General features: G+C 40.9%; 1 protein-coding gene across 3 annotated transcripts in view; it reads right to left on the reverse strand.

Annotated features, from left to right (window-relative positions):
• Positions 1-22,503, reverse strand: part of LOC120543890 (collagenase 3-like) — a 92,745-nt gene that overhangs the window by 20,647 nt on the left and 49,595 nt on the right. Inside the window, exon 10 of one of the 3 annotated variants that reach the window (XM_039777254.1) lies at positions 5,877-5,905. The exons of 1 other annotated variant lie outside the window; for it this stretch is intronic. In XM_039777254.1, coding sequence (XP_039633188.1) covers positions 5,877-5,905 — 29 coding nt within the window. Of the gene's footprint in view, positions 1-5,780; positions 5,906-22,503 lie in introns of those variants that run through there. One more of the 3 variants, XM_039777252.1, reaches the window with a different exon arrangement.

The raw sequence follows: 22,503 nt of genomic DNA on the forward strand, positions 1-22,503 counted from the left end.
GACATAACTATAGTATATTTACAGTTTGAATTTCGCCACGCCACTTATATAAATAACATCTACCCCAAGGTATACAAAGCTAACCGTTGTGTCCGATTTGAATTTAAGGTATTTTTATGAACTCAGGGTCTATGGCGCTGTAATGGCGACAGGTGGAGTGTGTCGAGTGCATCTTGCTGCGTGTAAATTTTTTAACTAGTTATTTGTGTGTTCCTGAGTGCAAGCGTCTGTTTAAATTAGCAATAGTACGGTTTCCATGAATGTCTGCCTTCTGGACATTATTATAGTGAGATCAAAGCTTGTGAAGTACACTTTTTCATGATGAGGAAGTGTGAGCTGACGCTGCTGCTGCTGCTGCTTTGGGCAGTTGAACTGCTAATGGCATTACCTGGGAGTCATGGGGGCGAAATTTTGCAGTATAATCGGGACAACCTGATGCTTCTTCGAAACATGGATTACATAGCACCGAACTTGGACAACTGTGGAGAGTTGATACCGGAACAACGTGGGCTGGGCCGTGATTACCGACGGAAATCTCCCACGAGGAAGCGAGGAAGGAGGGGCGGAGTGAAGCAGAGGCTGAAAAGGCTCACCGGCACACAGAGGAGTCCACTGTTACCTTCCATTATACTCGCCAATGTTCGCTCCCTACGCAACAAACTGGATGAACTACAGGCAAACATATTATGCCAGTGGGCATACAAAGAGGCTAGTTTGGTCTGCCTCACGGAAACCTGGCTGGATGAAACAATCGTGGACTCCGAGCTCTCTCTGGACGGATTTGGCATTCCGCTCAGACTGGACCGGGATACTGTGAGTAGTATGAAAAAACGGGGGAGGGTTGTGCGTATATTTTAACAAAGACTGGAGCAGAACTGCTGATGTCAAAGACTCCTGCTGTACACCTGATCTAGAGCTGCTTGCTGTGTCATTCAGACCTAAATATCTCCCCCGGGAGTTCGGTCAGCTGACTGTAGTGCTTGTTTACATCCCTCCCTCCGGCAATTAACACGCGCGGCAGAGGCCATAGCGGCGCGTGTCCATCAGATTGAATCTACATCCCCAGATTCCCCTGTTCTCATTTTAGGGGATTTTAATGGCTGCAGGCTAAATAAGTCACTTCCAACCTATCAACAATATGTGACATGTGCCACTAGAGGCGACAAAACAATTGATCTCTGTTATGGCAACGTAAAGAATGCATATAAAGCGTACAAAAAAACACCTTTTAGCACTGCAGATCATAATGTGGTCCATCTGATCCCTGCTTATCGTACGAAACTACAGAGAGAGGGCGTGACCAAGAAGCTGGTGAAAAGGTGGGACGATAATGCAGTTGAGTCTCTAAAGGGTTGCTTTGACAGCACAGACTGGGAGGTGTTGACTGAGGGGAGCAGCCTAGAAGAAGCCACTGAAGTGGTCACCACAAAAAACTGTGAAGGTATTCTCCAACAATAAACCCTGGATTACAAAAGCACTAAAATCCACTATTAATGAAAAGAAAATAGCATTTAACTCAGGAAAAAGAATTGAGTCTAAACTCATTCAAAATAGACTGAATAAGGAAATAAAATGAGCAAAGAAAGGATATTAGGAGAGAGTGGAGAAATTATTTCGGGAAGGTAAAGCTAGGGATGCCTGGCGAGGTGTTTAAACACTGGCTGGTCTCCCTATTAACAACTCAGCCTTATCTGGGACACGGGACTCTGTCAATATGGCAGAGGACCTTAACCAATTTTACTCCAGGTTTGACCAGTTTGATTATTCTCAAGAGAGGAAGGAGTTAATAGCTGAGATCACTCCTATGATATCTGTCCAAGCAAACCTGGAGTTGCGGCAGGAGGAAGTGGAACTTATGCTGAAGAGGACGAAACCCAACAAAGCACCAGGACCTGATCAGATCTGTGGTCGGTTGTTAAAAGCCTGCTGCAGCCAGCTGGCAGGTGTTTGTCATTTGTTCAACCGCTCTCTCTCAGAACATTTAATTCCAGCAACATGGAAATCCTCAGTCATCTGCCCAGTAGCTAAAAAGAGCAATCCCACCTGTAACAATGACTATCGGCCGGTGGCATTAACTTCTCTGGTGATGAAAGGTTTCGAAAGGCTTGTTCTTTCCCAGTTACAGGAGGAGGTCAGCTTGCACGTTGACCCCCTTCAGTTTGCATACAAATGGCACAGAGGTGTGGATGATGCTATATTAACGCACTTATTCCCATCTTGAAAAGCCCAAATCCTTCATTAGATTGGTCTTTGTGGATTTCTCAAGTGCTTTTAATACAGTACAACCACACCTGATGGGAAAAAAATTGCTTCAAATGGATGTGAACCCGCACATCATTCTATGGATCCTATCATTTCTGACAAATAGACATCAGAGGGTCAGAGTCAATGGTCACCTCAGCTCGTCTAAGATAGTCTCCACCGGTGTACCACAAGGTTCTGTAATCTCACCGGTTCTGTACACACTATACACTAATGACTGTAGGAGCAATAACCCAGGTATAATATATACTAAATATTCTGACGACACTGTGATCATGGACACCACTAATTCAGTTGCAGACTGAGATGGACATTTATGCGGTGTGGTGTAAGCAGAACTGTCTTGACCTTAATGCTTCAAAAACAAAGGAACTGGTAGTTGACTTCCGTAAGGATGTTTCCATTATGCCCACTTTGTTAGTCAACAATCAGCCAATAGAAAGGGTAGAATCATATAGATACCTTGGGACAATACTTGATCATAAACTTACATTTCAACTAAATAGTGAGAATATTTTCTCTAAGTGTCAGCAGCGACTCGTTTTCCTGAGGAAGCTACGTAAACTCCAGGTTCATCAGTCAGTGTTGATAGCTTTTTACAAATGTTTCATTGAGTCTTTAATAACTTTCAACATATCAGCTTGGTTTGGATCATTATCTAACATTCATCGTAACACACTAAACAAAGTTATAACAATAAGTAGTAAAATAATTGGACAGGTGCAGGAACCACTCATCAGTATATTACAGGAGGACAAAAACAAAAGGAACACAAATAGCCTTAGACGCTACTCATACACTGCACAGTCACTATTGTCTTTTACCTTCAGGCCAAAGATACAGATCACTTATATTTAGGACCAAGAGAGCCATGAAAAGTTTGTGCCTACATCTATCAGAAATATGAATGATTGACACATTTACTATTTTAACCCCTTTTTTTTATCTTTTACTTTTAATGTAATTGTTTTTTAATGCTTAATGCTTATTTATCATGTATTTATCTATTGTACTTTGCAAGCTTTGGTTACTATTTATGTTACTATTTATTGGTAACTATTTACTATTTGTCTATATGGAACTGTGTGTGTGTGTGTGTGTGTGTGTGTGTGTGTGTGTGTGTGTGTGTGTGTGTGTGTGTGCGCATGTGTGTGTGTGTTAGATTATGCTGTGTTTGTGGTATTGTACATGCACTGATGCTCAACACAAATGAAGTTCCTAACGGATAAATAAAGTTCTTTGAATTGAATTGAATTAGGAGGAGCAGCTAGCTAGCTAGCTATATGTCCCATTCAATGCAATGGGGAAATATCGCAGCTAGCTAGCTACACTTCCAGCATAACTATAGTATATTTACAGTTTGAATTTCGTCACGCCACTTATATAACATCTACCCCAAGGTCTTACAAAGCTAACCGTTGTGTCCGATTTGAATTTAAGGTATTTTTATGAACTCAGGGTCTTGTTAGGAGGAGCAGCTAGCTAGCTAGCTATATGTCCCGTTCAATACAATGGGGAAATATCGCAGCTAGCTACCTACACTTTCGGCATAACTATAGTATATTTACAGTTTGAATTTCGTCACGGCATGTATATTACAGGTTCCCCAAGGTCTTGCAAAGCTTAGATAACACTTGTCCGATTTCGGATTTCTATTGAATGCATTTTTGTGAATGTCAAGAGTTAGGACGAGGCTAGCTAGCTCTCATTGATGGACTCCAGCTCACCGCAACTCTATCAATGAGAATCGCAGACAAGAGGCATTTATTTCTCCGATTGTTTGTTTAAATAACTCAACACACATAACCATTATAAGGTTAACTGGAACCTGCGGTAAGAGATTGCGGGCATAACTCAGTCACTCACTGGCCGGCCATTTAGTAGGAAGAGGGGAGGGAGAACAGCGAGCTGCAGGCCCTGGAGCTCTGTCAGGGCAGCGGCGTTTGGTAGTCCAATTACCCAGAAAAGGGTGAGTTTGCACGGGTATTGAGCACCGGGCTGCCGGCCATGACGGAGCTCAATCGAGCTCACAGCAGGCCGGGGTCTGTGACGGACGACAGGCAGGGCGGCGATGTAGCAACCCAGGCAGCACCGGCTGCTGAACTCCGTCACACAGTCGGACAAAATTTGCAATTAGCCATCAATTTTCGTAAAACGGCCCATATTTGAGCTTTATATAGTTGATTACTCGCATAAAAAAGTTTCAGAAGTGAATTTTGTAATGGAATAGCAGAGATCTGCGTGATCTAGATTCAGAAGACTACCTGATCTCAGGTCAGTTGTGTAGCCTATGTAAATGTTGGGGCGTGACCGTTCTCTTAGAACACCCATGGGCGTGACAAAGGTACAGGTCTTGAGATGCTTACGTAAGCTTTCAGCTTTGTTGAGATTCGCCCGTTTTCAGCGTCAGTTTCAAAATATGAGATTTTAATAGTAAAGGGGTGTCAATGGGATTTTGAGCTTCTATGTATGTCCTATTTACCCACCGAACTGTCATACTGTTATTCAACTATGACAGGGTAAAATCGGTTTTGCATTCTATCACCCCTTTAAAGGGAATATATAGTTTAAGTTTAAGATCCACGAGACTGTAGGCAACCTCCCTGGAGGTGACTGCTAGAGGAAAATTGATGACAAATCGCCGAGATGGATAATCTGTTTTCCTTTGGTTAGTATTCATATTATCAGTCTCTTTGATTTGTCATCAATTTTGCTCTTTTCCCCCTATGGTCAAATTATTTCCAAAACCAAATTTCAAAAGCAATGTCTGATTTTTATCGGTTAATTTTCAGTTGATTTCAGAGATTGTTGTGGGTTTTTCTTTAACGGAAGGGTATCAGCAATTTTGTCCACGTCTGTATGTAATTTTGAATCTGGGCCCTATTTTGCAACATTTGACAACTACAGATAATAATTTTGCCAAGTATGCCTTTTTAAGATAAATATTTTATTTACATTGACTTTCAGGCTTGTCTCATCATTCATGTACAAGTGTATTTGAAGAAGGCTTTAATGGCGGTTTAAATGTTTTTGAATAGCTTAAGTTTATTCAGTGTGATATTTTAGGAAACTGGTGAATTTGCTATTAGTAGATAGATAACTTGAAAATATATTTGGTATGAATACAATTAGTTAAAAAAGTGAGTTGAAAGGGTGTAGAATTGTATGTTTGTTTAACAAGAGGAAACAAGTTTCCTTGAATATACAATGTAAAAAAGATGGTTGTTTTAACTCACAGTATCAAGTTCAAACAATAAATGATCATTGATTAAACATCTTCTCTAACTTAACTTCAAGAGTTGAAACAAAACTATTCTAAACGTTGGGTTTACTCACATTTTTAAGGCAGCAATTGAACTTTAATTTTTAAGTGGAACCACCCTGATAATTTTTACAGTGTGTGAACCCATACGTGTGTAAAAATAAAATTCTATATTATAAGATATATTATTGCATAGGCATGGACACTTTAACTCTGTTTCCTTCATTCTCATTCAGAGTGGCTACATAAACAGCTTGGCCAGTAAACTTCTCTAGAAGTTAGAGCAGTGCAGGAAGTAGCTGTTCCTCAGCACACGGAACAACCTCCCGGTGCTCAGGCTGTACTCAAACATGTACGATCCGCTGTAGATGTAAGTAAAACCTGCAGGACAGAGACTCAATGTTAGTTCATGTACATTAATTCTCATTTCAGTTGTTTTGACTTGGAATTCTCAGGGTCAGCTTTGAATGCTACTCACCTCTGTACTGGAGAGCTGCAGACACCTTGCCGGTCAGGCCAGAGAATGTCTGATCCACTCGCTTGGGGAATCCCTGGTCCATGGTCTTCTTGGCCTCATCGTAACTGAGGAAAGAGACAATAATTAGACTGATTCAAAATTTGTAAACCGTCTTGTAAAACATCATCACACCTACGTCACCTGAACAGAGGTGTCAAAAGTATTCACATTCATTACTCAAGTAGAGTATAGATACTAGGGTTTGAAAAGACTTTTGTAGTTGAAGTATCAACTCAAGCTTTTTACTGGTTTCAAAACTACTTAAAGTATAAAAGTAAAAGTAATGTAAGGCAGATATCTTCGACAGGGGATCCTCAGGGTCATTGCAGGGGGCCTCCAAATCTTAAAAAAAAAAATAATAATTAAAATGCCTTAACATAATTCCAACAAATTTTTAGCAAATATAAATTCCCACTGATGATAGGCTTACTGGCCTATAGGTAAGGTAGTCACTAAGATATCAGCCCACAGATACAGTTAATCCTAGATTTACTGTGCCGCATATGTAACATTAAAATATGATTTATAAAATCATGCCAACAATTAATATTTTAATAGCTTATGAAAAAAGGGTATGTAGGATTTAGGTTGCCCTAACAGTTATTGTAGGCCCAGTTTAATATGCAACTTAATTTCATACAATATGTAGTAGGGGGTCCCTGCTACATCTCACTTTAAGTTAAGGGGTCCTTGGCTTAAAAAACGTTGAAGACCCCTGATGTAAGGGGGAAAAAATGCCATTAAGGACAAAAGCTTAACCCCAAAACGTGGGGACAAAACCCCACTTCCACAAAAAAAAGTTCTTTCTAAAGGCCATAATGACTATAATAATGTTATATTAAAATCATGCCTGCAAACTCAGAAGGGCTGAAAAAGGTGACACATCTCTTCTGTGTTTTTCAGACAACGGCAACTACAGTCTGGTGTTAGAATCCTCTAAATACAGACACACTTTTACACAGTTTAGCTGTCAGCATTTTAACCGTACTCCAGCTGCTAGCTAACTGTAGGCTAACGTTACCTGCTGCCAACTGTAGTGTTAACTAGCGTGTTTCAGTTCCCTCTAACGTCCGTTTTCGGAGCATCAGAGAGAAGCGCAGTCATTTAAGCGGCACCTAATAAGGCACCAAAATCCTCGTTGCTATTCGGTCCGGTAGATAATGGTCGTTAAAGCACCGGTGGCGTATTAGCACCGGGTTTGTGAAGGTGCAATGGATCGCGTACAAACCAATAGGGTGTCGGAATAGCTATGTTTATACTTCTCATCCAACCACAATCAAATTCACTCTCTCTGGATGGAGCGATTTGGATAGATTTTTTTTTGTGTGTATGTTTTTGAACGATGACGAGCTGGAATGAAAACAAGCCGAACTGAAATAGGAGTAACGAGGCTATTTTTAAAATGTAAGGAGTAGAAAGTACAGATAATTGCGTGAAAATGTAAGGAGTAGAAGTAAAAAGTATGCTGTAAAATAATTACTCCAGTAAAGTATAGATACCCAAAATCTCTACTTAAGTAAGATAATGAAGTATTTGTACTTTGTTACTTGACACATCTGCACCTGAATTCATTTCACATCATTTGAATGCACCTGTAGTAAAATCTGCCTACAAAGAACAGAGTCTTGGCAGATTCCACGTCATAGAGGGCCGCATCGATTTTCTTCACTCTTTTGGGCAGACCAAAACTGGAAATTGGTTTAGGATAGCCTCTCACAAGATCATAGCCACTGAAAGCCCACACTCTCCGATCTGTATCGATATCAGAAGAAAATACTTGTTAATATAGACATGTACATAAGATACATAAGGTAGTCTGGACAATATTGTCAGATTAGGAAACTCAGATAAGGAGAACACATACCTTTAAAGAGAAGGAGTCTGTCTGACTGTTGACTTTCATAAGCAGCGTCGATGTTGGTGGGGGCTTCGGGCCAGAAGTTTGTGATGAGAGTTTGCTGAGGTGTATTGCTCTGAGGGTAGCTCCGCCAGAAGAAGCTGAGAACACACAAGAACATAAAGTAGTTTATAATTCATACTGTGTGCAGAGAAAACAGTCTTAATGGGACTTCAGCATTCACATTTTTTTTTTCTACTGTATGTCTGCATTACTTTTCCTTGAAGAAGAGCATCTCTCCTCGCAGGGTGGCGACAGCATCCAGGACCAGGGTTGAATCACAGGCATCGGGGGTGGTGGGGGGCTCAGGTTTATCTATATCTCCATCCGTATCAGGGTTTGGACCTGGAGGTTAAATAAAATCAGAATCTTATTACAACAATGACATAAAACCAAGTGTTATCAAGTGCTGTGTACAACAGGCTGTTCTTTTGAACCATTCGTGCATACAGCTATGAAAAGTAATGCACAGTAATTTGTATGTATTCCATGTATTTATTACTGTATGCACCATGTTGAGTGCTGCTGTATAAGACCACTCTGGTGAGACTTTCACCCAGGAAACGTGTGTTCGTGTCCCTGGAGTACTACTTAAGGGGACAGGTGTTTAAACCAAAACCACAGTCCTTTTTTCTAATCTGAACTAATTGTTCTGGTGCCGGAACTTAACTGACGTTAACATTTTGTCAGCTAAACTCAACTGCAACAGCCCCTGAAAGGACCGTCTCCTCACTGTTCCCTGTACCCAGCTTACAGTAACCTTTATGCAGATAAACTTAACTGGCCGCTAAACTTAATTGTCACGTGACCAGCCAGCAGTCGTGATTTCGTAGGATATCAAACGAATTGGTGTGCATACATTTTCGTAGGATATGATACAAACTGGTTAAAGGGGTGATAGAATGATTAGGGTATTTCACACTGTTCTTTATGGTCTTCTAATGGGGTATGTAACATTGGTTGGGCTGAAAATGGCCTGGTTGATATTTTATTGGCCCTTATGCATCCCTATGTTTTGTCCCTATTTGTAACAAGAGCTTTTCCTCCAAATATGGTATGCTCATGAATATTTAGATGAGCTGTGCACTGCTTGGTTGAGCCTTATCCCCATACACACACGTAGAGACGTGCGCTGATTGGTTGAGCAAATCCCCATACACACACATTAGAGACGCGCGCTGATTGGTTGAGCGAATCCCCGATACACACACATTAGAGAAGCGACAGAATCTCATATTCCAGACACTGCAGTGTTTCATTACCAAATTCACTTCTGAGACTTTTTTATGTGAGAAATCAACTATATCAAGCTCAAATATGGGCCGTTTTACGAAAATTTATGGCTAATGTCAAATTTGGTAAGACGTGTCAGACTTTCGGTGCTTCACACAGTCTGACGAGAAAGCGGCAGCCTGCTGGGCTTTCTCCATACCCAGGTCAAAGTCACCCTTTGTGGATACTGCACTACCGGGGCTCCGCGGCCGGCTGCCGGCATAACAGTTCGAATTTTGTCACGGCACTTATATAACATCTACCACAATGTCTTATGAAGCTAACCGTTATGTCCGATTTGATATTAAGGCATTTTTATGAACGCGAGGCGTCTTGTTAGGACGAGCGCTAGCTAACTATATGTCCCATTCAATACAATGGGAAACGATTGCAGCTAGCTAGCTACACTTTTCGGCATAACTATAGTATATTTAGGGCCCGAGCACTAGAAAATAAAAGCATGACAACAGAGAAATATTATTAAAATATATTTATTGTATTCATTGTCAGAGTTTTTCATCATTTGTTGAGTTTACATGTATGGTCATCCTAGGCATTCTCCTGAGCGCCGCGCGGCCAGTGCCGAGCACGGGCCCTATGCGAAGGAACCTATTGTTTTTCGTCAGATTATTTTTCCGAGTCCATCGTCGCATTTTTGAGGGGGTTAGCATGCACGAAAACTCACAACAATTTGTCACAAGTGGTGAAAATTGCAAAGATTCAAAATAATTACTCATATGCACCACTAGGTGGCGCTATTGCAGAAAAACCCGCGTTTTGCCCTATAACTCCCAAGCCGTACATCGCACATTCAAAAACCATATATCTTCGCATTCCCTGGATCCAGCTGAATCTCCTGATATAGGCCACGCCCATTTCCGCCTAGACTTTTATGCGTGAAAAATGGCGATTTATTGAAAACCTACTTTGCCGAACTCCTCCTAGACCGTGCGACCGATCTGCATGAAACTTGGCAGGTAGCATCTCTAGATGGACCTGACAAAACGTTATCCAAAGAATTTTTATAGGATAAAAACTGCACATATTACGTACAAACAAACGTGTGTAGCTAAGTATGAAAACACTAACTTTGCCATATCTCAACCAAAATAATTGCTATTAACGCAAAACTTAAGATTCTTGTTTGCCATGACCCTCTGGAGGTGCCCCACACATTTTATGAACATTGGCCACTGGGTCGCTACAAGTACATAAAGTTTATACCTCATGAACTGCTCATCCGATTTTTACAAAATTTGATGGGTACCATCTAGGGCCACTCATGAGGCCACCCCTATAGTAAGGTACGGACTGGTCAAAGTGGGCGTGGCCTATGTGACCCTAATTGGTTTTAGCCCTTGGGCACATTTTTGACGGCCTCAATATACACGAAAACTCACAAAAATTGGCGCACACATAAACACCTGGGAGCTTTGTGAGACTGTACAGTGATTTGGGCCATACCTCTAAGCGGGCTCCATAGCGCCCCCTAAGGTGTGGAAGGCCTTAACATGGACATAGTTGCTCCGATCATCACCAGATTTAATACACATATTGCTCTAATCATTATGGACATATTTCCCATTTACCTTCATTAGCTCCGCCCAACCGGAAGGCGGCCATTATTAATTATTCAGGTGTTTTACATTCTTTCGAACTCGTCCTAGGCCATGATTTCAATCTTCTCGAATCTTTGCAGGTAGTATCTGTTGACCCTCATGACGAAAAGTTATCCAGAGAATTTTGATAGTTGAAAAAATGCACAAGTTATAGGAACTTCCTGTCTAAACAGGAAGTTGCCTTATCGTGGCAACAATCATTCGCATTGCCCCGAAACTTGACAAGGTTGTTCATCATGGCCGGTTTAGAATCTGTGCCAAAGTTGGCGGCAATCGGTCATTAGATGGTGCAGTTTAAATTTTTTTTTTATTAATCAGCAAAATATTGATATATGGGAAGCCTACTTTGTCTAACTACTCCTGGGACGTGAGTCCGATCGGCACAAAAACTTGCAGATAGACTTGGAGGACCCTCGTGACAAAAATGTATCAAAACAATATTGATAGCTAACACAATGCGCAAGTTACAGAGGACCAACTTCCTGTAGGTGGGTGTCGAAACAGGAACGGTTGTATCTTGCACATGGCTATTCTGATGGACACAAAACTTAAGACAGTTGTTCCTCATATGTCAATGAGGCTGTTTGCCAAATATGGTGTCAATCGGCCTTTAGATGGCGCGGTTTTAATTTTTTTAATTAATTAGCAAATTCGCTTTATGCGAAACCTACTTTTTTTAACTCCTCGTAGAGCGTGAGTCCCATCTGCACAAAAATGTACGCGTAGACTCTGTGGACCCTCCTGACAAAAGTTATCAAAAGAATTTTGATAGCTAACACAATGCGCAAGTTACAGAAGACCAACTTCCTGAAGGTGGCTGTCGAAACAGGAAGTTGCATATCTTACCAAGACTTATTCCGATTGCCACCCAAAATGACACAGTTGTTCCGCATAGGGGCTTGAGCATCCATGCCAAATTTAGAGTGAATCGGCCATTAGATGGCGCTGTTAGAATTTGTTTTATTAATTATTCACATTGCGATATATGGGAAACATACTTTGTCTAATTCCTCCTGGGCCGTGAGTCCAATCTGCACGAAAACTTGGATATAGACACGGTGGACCCTCGTGACTAAAAGTTATCAAATGAATTTTGATAGCTAACACAATGCACAAGTTATGGAGGAACAACTTCCTGTAGGTGGGTGTCGAAACGTGAACGGTTCTATCTTGGCAAAAGTTATTCCGATTTACATGAAACTTAGAATGTGTGGTCTACATGTGATGTTGCATTTGCCAGTACCCCCCGGGGCAAGAAGCGAGGGCCCGTCATCGCTGCTTGCAGCTTTAATTACATTTTGAATTTTGTCATGCCACTTATAGAACATCTACCCCAATGTCTTATAAAGCTAACCGTTGTGTCCGATTTGATTTTAAGGCATTTTTATGAACGTGAGGTGTCTTGTTAGGACAAGCAGCTAGCTAGCTATATGTTCCATTCAATACAATGGGAAATGATTGCAGCCAGCTAGCTACACTTTTGGCATAACTATAGTATATTTACAGTTTGAATTTCGTCACGCCACTTATATAACATCTACCCCAATGTCCTATAAAGCTTAGCTAACACTTGTACGATTTCAATTTTAATGCATTTTTGTGAATTTCAGAGGTCTCGTTAGGAGGAGGCTAGCTAGCTCTCATTGATGGACTCCAGCTCACCGCGGGCTCTATCAATGAGACTTGCGGACAAGAAGCGTTTATTTCCCCAATCGTTTAATAATGTGATGTAATGTTTAAATAACTCAACACATTATGAATACACACATTATAAGATATACTGGAACCTGTTGTAACAGATTGCTGGCGTAACAAGCTCGCTGACCGCGCTCTCACTCACACACACGGGGCATTTAGCAGGAAGAGGGGAGCTGCAGGCCCTGGAGCTCTGTCAGAGCAGCGGCGTTTGGTAGTCCATTCACCCACAAAACGGTGACTTTGCACGGGTATGGAGTGCTGTCGGCTGCCAGCCGTGACGGAGCTCAATCAAGCTCACAGCAGGCCGGGGTCTGTGAAGGAAAGCAGGCCAGGCGGCGAGGCAGAAACACAGGTAGCACCGGCCGCTGAACTCCGACACACAGTCGGACAAAATTTGCAATTAGACATCAATTTTTGTAAAACGGCCCATATTTGACCTCTACATAGTTTATTTCTCGCATAAAAAAGTCTCACAAGTGAATTTAATGTTAAAATAGCAGATGAACAATGTATACAATTTCTGAGATCTGCCCGACCTAGATTCAGAAGACTAACTGATCTCAGGTCAGTTGTGTAGCCTATGTAAATGTTGGGGCGTGACAAACAGAGACTAGAGCCAAATGAGGAGGAGCTGCCGAATTGACGTCAACTAGGCGGCTTGTTGAGATTTGCCTGTTTTCAGAGGCAGTTTAAAATTGTGAGATTTGCAGAGGAAAGAGGTGTCAATGGGATTTAGAGGTTCTTTGTATGTCCTAGTTACCCACTATACTGTCATTATTCAACTATGACAAGGTAAAATCGGTTTTGCATTCTATCACCCCTTTAATGAGAATGCGTTGCAAACAGGCATGGATGATCCAGCCAGTTAGTACTAACCATAGAGAGACTGGATGCCGTTGACATCATCCTGTGGCAGAACAAAGGTGTCTGGGTTATTGTATGAGTACGCAGGGTACATGAGAGAACCAGGATCATCAGAGTGAGACAAGCCCAGGGAGTGGCCAAACTCATGGGCAGCCACCAGGAAGAAGACGTAGCCTACAGCAGGAAACACAGAAGTACAGGTTAGTTGCAGTTCCTCTCCATGATTATAGCATGTCAAAACACTGACAGTAGCAGTTAGTGAGTAAAATAGAACAAACTGACCGGTATTTGAGCGGAAAGTAAAGAACTCATCATCATCAAAATGAGCATCTCCTCCAATGCCAGGGGCCGGGCCGAAGGCATGGGCAAGAAATCCACCAGAGCCATCAAAGGGGTAAAAATCACCATGTTCTGTTGACAATAAATCACACTCTTGTCAGGTTTTCCAAACCAAATAGAGCTGCAAGCCATGAATTAGTGTAAAAAACCGCAAATCAGAACAGGGTTTTTAAATGCATCTTAGCGCTATTATTGATCAGCTGCCCAATGTGATACAAGACACAGCAAACACATGTAGTTACAGCAAAGACACTTTATGGGACGTCACAACCAATAACCTGAGCACAGAGAGAGTATATAACTGGGAAAGGAAAAGGAAAAGTTATTGAGCACCAGTGTTGGGGAAGTTACTTTTAAAAAGTAGTGTTTGTTCGTTACTCGTTACTTCTTAAAAAAGTTATCCTTTACTTATTACCCCCTATGGAAAGTAACTTTTTACTTTACTCGTTACTTTTACGTTACTTTTAAAAGCAGGTGTCTCTGGCAGAGACTGAAGTTAATTATACAAAAGCTATCTTTGACCATAAATCCAATCTATGGTTTATCAGTGAAGTGTCTGAACTAGGCTACATTGCAGATTCTCTACTCACAGAGTGACGGCTGATTCATTATGAACGAGTCCAGCGTGGGTTAAAAGCATATCGGCAGGTCATCGGCGTTACACGGTGTTAATGTGTAATGTCCATATCTACTTGTAGTACTGGTCGCGCAGCCACGATGGTCCGTGCATTGTCATAGACACATGCAGCCTCTTTTCTGAAAGTCCTTGCGTGTCGATGCGACCGACACAAGTCCACAGCGGTCCGCTACGTGTAGCCTATGTATGAGCCCATCTCCACGGCATCCATAGTGAGGTTGTCAGCTTTGTGTCTGCCTGGCATGCTCTGTTTGTAGGACGGACAATTTAACCGCCAGTCCTCAGCGATGTAGTGGCATGTGTGACATAGCTCTCCGCTCAGAGCGCCGTCCAGTAAAAAGCCACAAAGCTAAAAACGCTAGCTTTGGCTGCAGCATTGCTCCGCTACTACCAGCCTCTGTCACGTCCCATGTGGAGCTTGTGAGCGCGCAGCTGAGAAGGCAATGTCGCTGTCAAATCTGTCCCTGGGAAAGGTAACGTTGCGCCGAATTGAAAAAGGAACTACGTTTCGTTACCAAATTTTCAGTAGTAACGCGTTACTTTACTTTTTCCCGAAAAAAGTAGTTACGTTACTGTAACAACCCAACACTGTTGAGCACTGTTAGGTTGTAAAAAATTAAACCATTGGTGATGTCTGATAAAAAATATACATTTAGTTAAATGAACACTGTATCTAGAAAAGAACACTGAAACAATACCGATTGCATCACACCACACTTAATTAGCATTTGTCTGGCTCACACCTTCTCAAGCTTCTAAAGAATCATCAGGTCATGTCTGTCATTTAGCATACTGAATGAAGAATAATCAGGTCATGTCTGTTATTTAGCATGAATGTAGATGCTCTAGAAGACTTAATGTTTAAAGAACTTTTGGGGAGCCACTCCCTGCGGGGCCAGACTTGATTAGAACAAAGGAAATGCAAACTCTGTAAACTTGAATAGAATCGGCACTACCATGATAAACAACCTTTATCTGTGACCTGGAGTAAACCTGAAATTCAGAGGTGTGTCCTTAACCTGAGAGACAGGAATATAATTCGGAAACAGAGATGATTTCAGGACTGCAGACTGTGACCCCACAAGGGAAGCATGTCTTGCAGTCCACTGCTGGCAGTGTTTCATGTTTAATGTTTGATTGTTTTTGTCATGTCGTTTTCATTTTGTTGTTCATTAAATCTTTTGCTTAATCTTTCAATTGGACCTCGCCTCTCCTTCCTCCTCAGAAATCGAACGAACACGTCTTTTTGATTTTCTTAACAGCACTCACCTTGACGGCCAAAGGAGATCATGATGTCAGCGGTGCCACTGTGGATTCTTGTGAATCTCAGAGGAGTGACTTTGGCCCAAACCTGCAGCGCTTTCTCTATGGAGTCATCTACCTCTGGCACAGACATGTCAGGTGTGTAGTTCTCTATCCTGTAGGACAGAAAATTATACTTAAATAATTAACGACATGCCATTCCTACATTAAGTTTCTCTCACACATTTTCTCTTCAGATCAGTCACCTGTAGGTAAGGCTGTTTTTCTCCCACTTGAGGTTACTTCCAGACGTGGAGAAACTGGCAATGTTGGTGTCTGGGACGCCACAGCGGGGCTTCTTCATCATCGTCATGGTGTCAGCATCCAGAGTCCCGGTGATATGGAGGCCAAAGAATCTCTGCATCTCACTCAGCTTCCTGCTCACCGCCCTGATCCCCCGTCTGCCAGTTAGACCTTTCTCCTGTGTTAGGTTGAAAGATCTTTTCAGGTAGCTCTATAAAAGAAGATGAGAATACTTATTGGTCAATAATGATCTTCAGAACATTTGAAAAACAATAGTTCCCCCCAATGCACAACTTGAACACATCCTAAATGCAAAATAGTAAGAGCGCATGCAAGACGAAGTAAACATATTTACCTCTGCATCATGTTCATCTTGCTCAGTGACTTGTGATACAGGCATGCAGTAAACTGCCACCGCCAGGCTCAGGATGATGCACAGACTGCAAGACCTCATGCTTCCTCCTTGAATGCCACTTGTGTTTCTGTGCTGGAAGTCAGCTGTTATATAGGCTGAGGAGTGGACATATCGGGGAGTGGGTGTGTTGAGCAACTACCTTCCTGAGTCAGTGACTCAAGAAGTTTTCCAGGAGGAGAAGATTGCTTTTATTTCTCAGCCACCCCACTAAAAAGTCCCCAAATCAAGACTTAATTTACTGAAACTCCATAACGAAACAACCGATTTTAAAATCAAATATTTTAGGTAAAAACTGCATGAATAAAATAAGTGATATAGAAGTGATACTCATACATTTAATATATACTCTGGGCAGTTTAACAGGAGGAGCTGGCCAAGGTACCACGTTTGCTGATTTCATTGTGTGCTTATATTTTGAATGATATTCTAGGTATTTAATCACAAACTTCTTCTTTAACCCTCAGGCTAGCGTTGCTGCTGACAAGACAGTGACGTGCTTTGTGAGAAAACACAGACAAGCTGCATGATTTCATAAACAATTCCTTCTGACATGTGATGGAGTATTTGTATATGCCACAGATCGCTCATCATGCTGTCTGATATAACTCGAAACCACTTCCCAACAGCTAAACAGCTGCAGCAATAAGGTTAATAGCTGTGAGTCAATATGTATAACTATAGATAGATCACAGATTTTACAATTACATTAAGGTCAATTTGTTCTGTGACATACTGTCGGGGGCTGTAAGGCATCCAAAGGACCTAACTGTTTTACAAGTGAGAGAAGTTTCCTTATGTCAACTAGATTATTTTCTATATAACATCTGTAAAATCAATTTTAATACGTATTTATGCATCTATTTATGTAAGATTTGTACATTATCGTTGGGTGGAAAACTACATTGCATTTGTTGTTTCCTAAAGCTGGACACTGGGAGCAGCTGTACTGTCTTCTTGGTTGTGCAACTTATGTCTTCAGGGAATGAAAAAAAGGTCAATTTAACAACATTTGAATGAGCTATTTCCCTTAGACGAAATTCAGACGAAATCTCCTCTTTACTGTTTATTTGGAAAACCCACATACCAGAGGTGGGTAGAGTAGCCAAAAATTGTACTCAAGTAAAAGTACTGTTACTTCAGAATAATATGACTCAAGTAAAAGTAAAAAGTAGTCATCCAAATAATTACTTGAGTAAGAGTAAAAAAGTACTTGGTGAAAAAACTACTCAAGTACTGAGTAACTGTTGAGTAACGTCTGATATATTTTCTAACACAAGCATTCAATCAGACAGATGAAAAAATACAAAATGATCATCTTTAGGCTAATTATAGTTCATCCAATCAATTAAATAAATTTAAATTAATTAATTACAAAATAGCTTAAATTAAAATAATCCAGGTAAATTCACTACTTAAAACTACTTAAAAATAAAATAATAATACATAAAAAATAAATAAGCACAAGTAACACGAATTTGCACACCTTTATACTTTTTTAACCAGGCTCTGCAGGCAGAACTAGAACAAGGTAATGGAGCTGCTGTTTGGCACTTTTACTAAGGTAAACATGCTTTCATTATGAAGCCAGAGGCCTGGACTACGAAGCAAGATTTAGGGTTAACGAGCTAACTTCAGGTTCACCAGGGTTTTCTGTAACACGAAGGTGGATCACTTGTTACCGGGTTCAATCGCCGTGGTAACTTATGCTGAACACCTAACCTGGTCGGGAGCAGGTTAGTGCTACGTTTACTCGTGGCCAGCTATTTTCATAAACGGACATTTCAACCTCTCCGTTTTCAGAAAAATGTTTGTTTATATGTACCCGTGTATATATGCCGTCAATGCAGTCAAGAGCACGCCAGACCTGTAGGTGGCGGTGTAACGAGAAGCTCAAGCCCACGTTAGCCAATCAGAATCCCGAAAATAGCAACAACAGCAACCAATCACGTCCTCTTTCTCTCTCTCAGCTGCCTAAACCTCCGTTTGTCTCAGTTTACATGCAAATGTGCAAACGAAGATTTCCAAAATCTCCACTTTGGCCGGAGTTTTTAGAAAGACTCGGTTTCAGAGGCGAATTCTCCGTTTGCGTGTAAACGAAGGGTACAAACGAAGGGAAATGTTTCCGTTTGTAAAAATAACCATGCACGTGTAAACAGGGTCTAAGTTGGAGATCAGAGATCAATCAGTGTTAAAGCACCGCCTACTGACCAATCAATACTCGATTGAGAACGGCATCACCGTTCTTAGAAGATCAGGTGGAGCTCGGTGCAGAGAGAGAGAGAGAGAGAGAGGTGCGCTCATACAAAAAACATTTAGAGACCGACAACCCCTTTAACATTCCATGATGGCGTGATGGGTATATTTATATTACATATCGGCTATTTGTCGGCTTCTTGAGCCGTGTGTAATGCGCACAGCGGTTTGAATTATGTTTTTTGTATTTTTTTATTTGCTCTCACGATCGCTTCCACTGCCAGGGTTGCAACTGAAATAATAGGCTAAAGCAACGGCAGTTTATGGAAATTACAAGTGTAATTATGGTCAGATCTTGTGCCTGACTGATGGGGAAGTGATATTGATAAGCGTTGTGATGTACGCATCTACAGCGTCGCCTATTTATTTTTTTTTTGCCATCTGTCCTCCTGTTTTAGGAAGCAGCGACTGTATTGCGTTTTGCCTGTAAAACCGTGTCTATGTTCCTCATATTTATGTAGAATTATAGTTTGCTCTTCTTATGTAAAATATGTGGCTATTGGTCATGTTGTGCAAACATCGCCTCTTTTATGTGAACAAGCGCCGCTAGATTGGGAAACCCTGATGGTTGACTGAAGTAGTTGTTAACAACCGTTGTGACACAGCTTGCGGGACCGCGGTTGTTAGGTTAGGTGAAGCCGGGTAACTGAAATAAATCCAGGACATGTTGATCTGGCCTCTGGGTTGTTCCTCTTCGTCTGTGCCTGCATTGCCGACGGTTGATTCTGACATTGTCATTTTTGTTTTGCTGTGACTGTAAAGCTAACCCGTCCCGCTGAGATTGAGTATGGTCACGTGACGAGACTGCACAACTACGTTTGATTGGTGAAACACAGTCACGTGGTAAAGCTTTTAGTGGAAGTCTCTCTCTCTGTCAAAATAAAACATTAAAATGAGGCATACTCGGGGGGGATAAAAACAATGACCCATAGAATACCAAAGAGGTAAAAAGAAAAGTAACGAGCTCATTGTAGCCTAATGTAGCGGAGTAAGAGTACAGTCTCTTCTTCACAAATCTACTCAAGTAAAAGTAAAAAGTATAGGGAATTAAAACTACTCCTAGAAGTATAATTTTTTTACTTTTACTCAAGTAAATGTAACGGAGTAATAAACTCGTTACTACCCACCTCTGCCACATACAGACTAAACGTGACCAACATTTATTCATGATTTTTTTTTTATAAACGACTGTTGGGAAATCGTAGGGTACAGATTTAATTATTGGCAAATTATCAAAGATGTTTTATCAATATTACAGTTTTTTCCGATTGCTAAATGACAGTTGGCACAACTGGAGTCACATGTGCAAAACTCAAACTACAGTCTGCACTACCAACAGTCACCTGAGCTAAACAGTTCACATAAGCTGCAAAACTCAATCAAAGCAACACAACTCTTAACACACGTCTCAAAACAGGCTCAGTGCTGTCAAACACTATGCACAGGCCTCACTGAGATAACACACACTGTCTCTCAGAACACACTGAGGGTAAAAACACTAGCATCAAACACCAATACAGAAATTACAAACTTTTTCATCTTTACAGTTTGAACAATTTGAGTGACTTGACACTACTCAATAGTTTATTTAAGGAAAAAATATAGATTGTATAACATACCAATTTTTACATAAGGTAAACAAGAAGGAATGAAAAATATCTTCAATATAGTATTTTGTCTCTAGTAATTTATGGAATTACTGGGGAAAAAAACTAAAGGTACATACGTAACAGTACCAAAGAATAGTGTGACTAATCCTGCCTCTCTCCAGCATCATGTGGCAAGTTTTCTTCATCACACTGGATATCTGCATCATCTCTAAATACAAATGAATGTGGTGTTTCTATTGCTTTCACCTCCATTACTTTCTGAAAAACTAAGAACACAGTCTTTCTTTTTTTTTTTATAGCTGTGTATATAACCTCAGACATCTTACCTGGACATGTTGGTATCTCTGCTCTTTTACCTGTTTCTCTCAAACGGTACAGTGTATAATTGTTTCATTTTTATTTGGTGTTTGTATACAAAAAAAGACTTTCTGAGCTTTCTCTGTATAAATACCGTATATGTTCACCAACTAGTCTAAAACAAGACACCTGCTTAGGCTTTCAGCTAAAATTGCAATCAGCAGTGTTTGATAGGCACCAGACTGGAATCTATTCTGTTTTGAATGTGTGGTTTACAGTTTTGACAGCAGTGTGTTAGCATTTGAACAAAGTGCTGTAAATCTACAGTGTTTTGCACGTTGTGGTTAAAGTCATGGGATAAGTGTGTAGAGTTTTGAAAACTGTGTTCAAGCAATGAAAAATGAGCTAGAGTTTGGTCCACATGAACTGCTGCTGTGCAGACTGTAGTTAGAGTTTTGCACATGTGACTCCAGTTGTGCCCACTGTCGTTTAGCAATCGAAAAAAACTGTAACAGTTTTGACAGCAGTGTGTTAGCATTTGAACAAAGTGCTGTAAATCTACAGTGTTGTGCACGTTGTGGTTAAAGTCATGGGATAAGTGTGTAGAGTTTTGAAAACTGTGTTCAAGCAATGAAAAACGAACTAGAGTTTGGTCCACATGAACTGCTGCTGTGCAGACTGGAGTTAGAGTTTTGCACATGTGACTCCAGTTGTGCCCACTGTCGTTTAGCAATCGAAAAAAACTGTAATAAAGTTATGAATATGGTTATTAATAACTTTATCAAATCGACAAATAATCAAAACAGGGCACCACCCTGCAAAGTCAGGGACCAATAATCAAACTGTGAAATAGTCTCATTAGGTGGCATTCCTTTAAAATACAGATCTTAACTTGGTTAATCTATCTCATATTCTTTAAAGGAACAAAAGGAAGGGTGAATTCGAGCACTGACCTGTGTTCAACCATCAATTATTACAACAAATACACAAATAATCACAAACAACTGCTAATTAAAGTATAATAGAATTTATTAACTTCAAAATCATCAATGGCCGATCAATAATTCTTTGATTAATTAAAAACAATATACTTTTTTAATCTACAACAAAACAAAGAAAAACAAACCAGCATTTCTCTGTGAGACACTGTGTGTGTGTGTGTGTGTGTGTGTGTGTGTGTGTGTGTGTGTGTGTGTGTGTGTGTGTGTGTGTGTGTGTGCATGTGAGAGAGAGAACGAGGAGGAGGGGGGAGTGATGAAACCCGGGGGTTGCTTGGTCACACCAAGGGGGTAAGCTTCGCTTCAGAACTCAAACCTCCTATGGCGCCATTTTGATGCTACAAAGAGATGACCTCCCGTTAGCATTACACTGACTAGCATTCATTTTGACGTCACTTGACAGTGAATAACTTTACATCTGAAGCGTTTAAAGACTCTATTTGTCCACTGTTTATTTCTAAAGAAACACAACAATGTATAAAAGGCTCCATTACCTTGTACCTCACGTTATGGCTCCGTAGCAGATGTTTTTGTAAAAAAAGGCTAACGATTGTGTCACATAGTAGAGGAATTACCGTATAGTACAGGAGAAGCTCGCAGGCAGTTTCGAGTTACATGAGCTGTTTAGGTTTAATTACTAATGTTAACTAGCATTTTAGTTAGCAATAATTAGCCTGTGCCCATGTTATCTCCTTACATATACCTACACTCCCCATCTCTGTAAGATTGGGAATGATTGAGATTTCTCTTGGCACAGCTACCAGAAGACTTACATCTTTCAGACACGTTGCTCACGTCACATTTACATTGTCTCTCTCAGTTGGAGGCTGCTCAGTAAAGCTAGCGATCACCAGAAAAGTGCTTCTAATAGCCTTCACTGGTCTCCGTCCAGAGCAACGGGATCTGTTGGTCCATTCTTATATACTGTCTATGGGTCACACCCAGATTAGCCATTAGCTCATTGAAGCTAGGCTATGTCTTAGCTGCACGAAAGCTATTTAGCCTCAAGAGGGCAGTA

The sequence above is a fragment of the Perca fluviatilis genome, chromosome 16 (genome assembly GCF_010015445.1).
Source record: "Perca fluviatilis chromosome 16, GENO_Pfluv_1.0, whole genome shotgun sequence".
Lineage (NCBI taxonomy): Eukaryota > Metazoa > Chordata > Actinopteri > Perciformes > Percidae > Perca > Perca fluviatilis.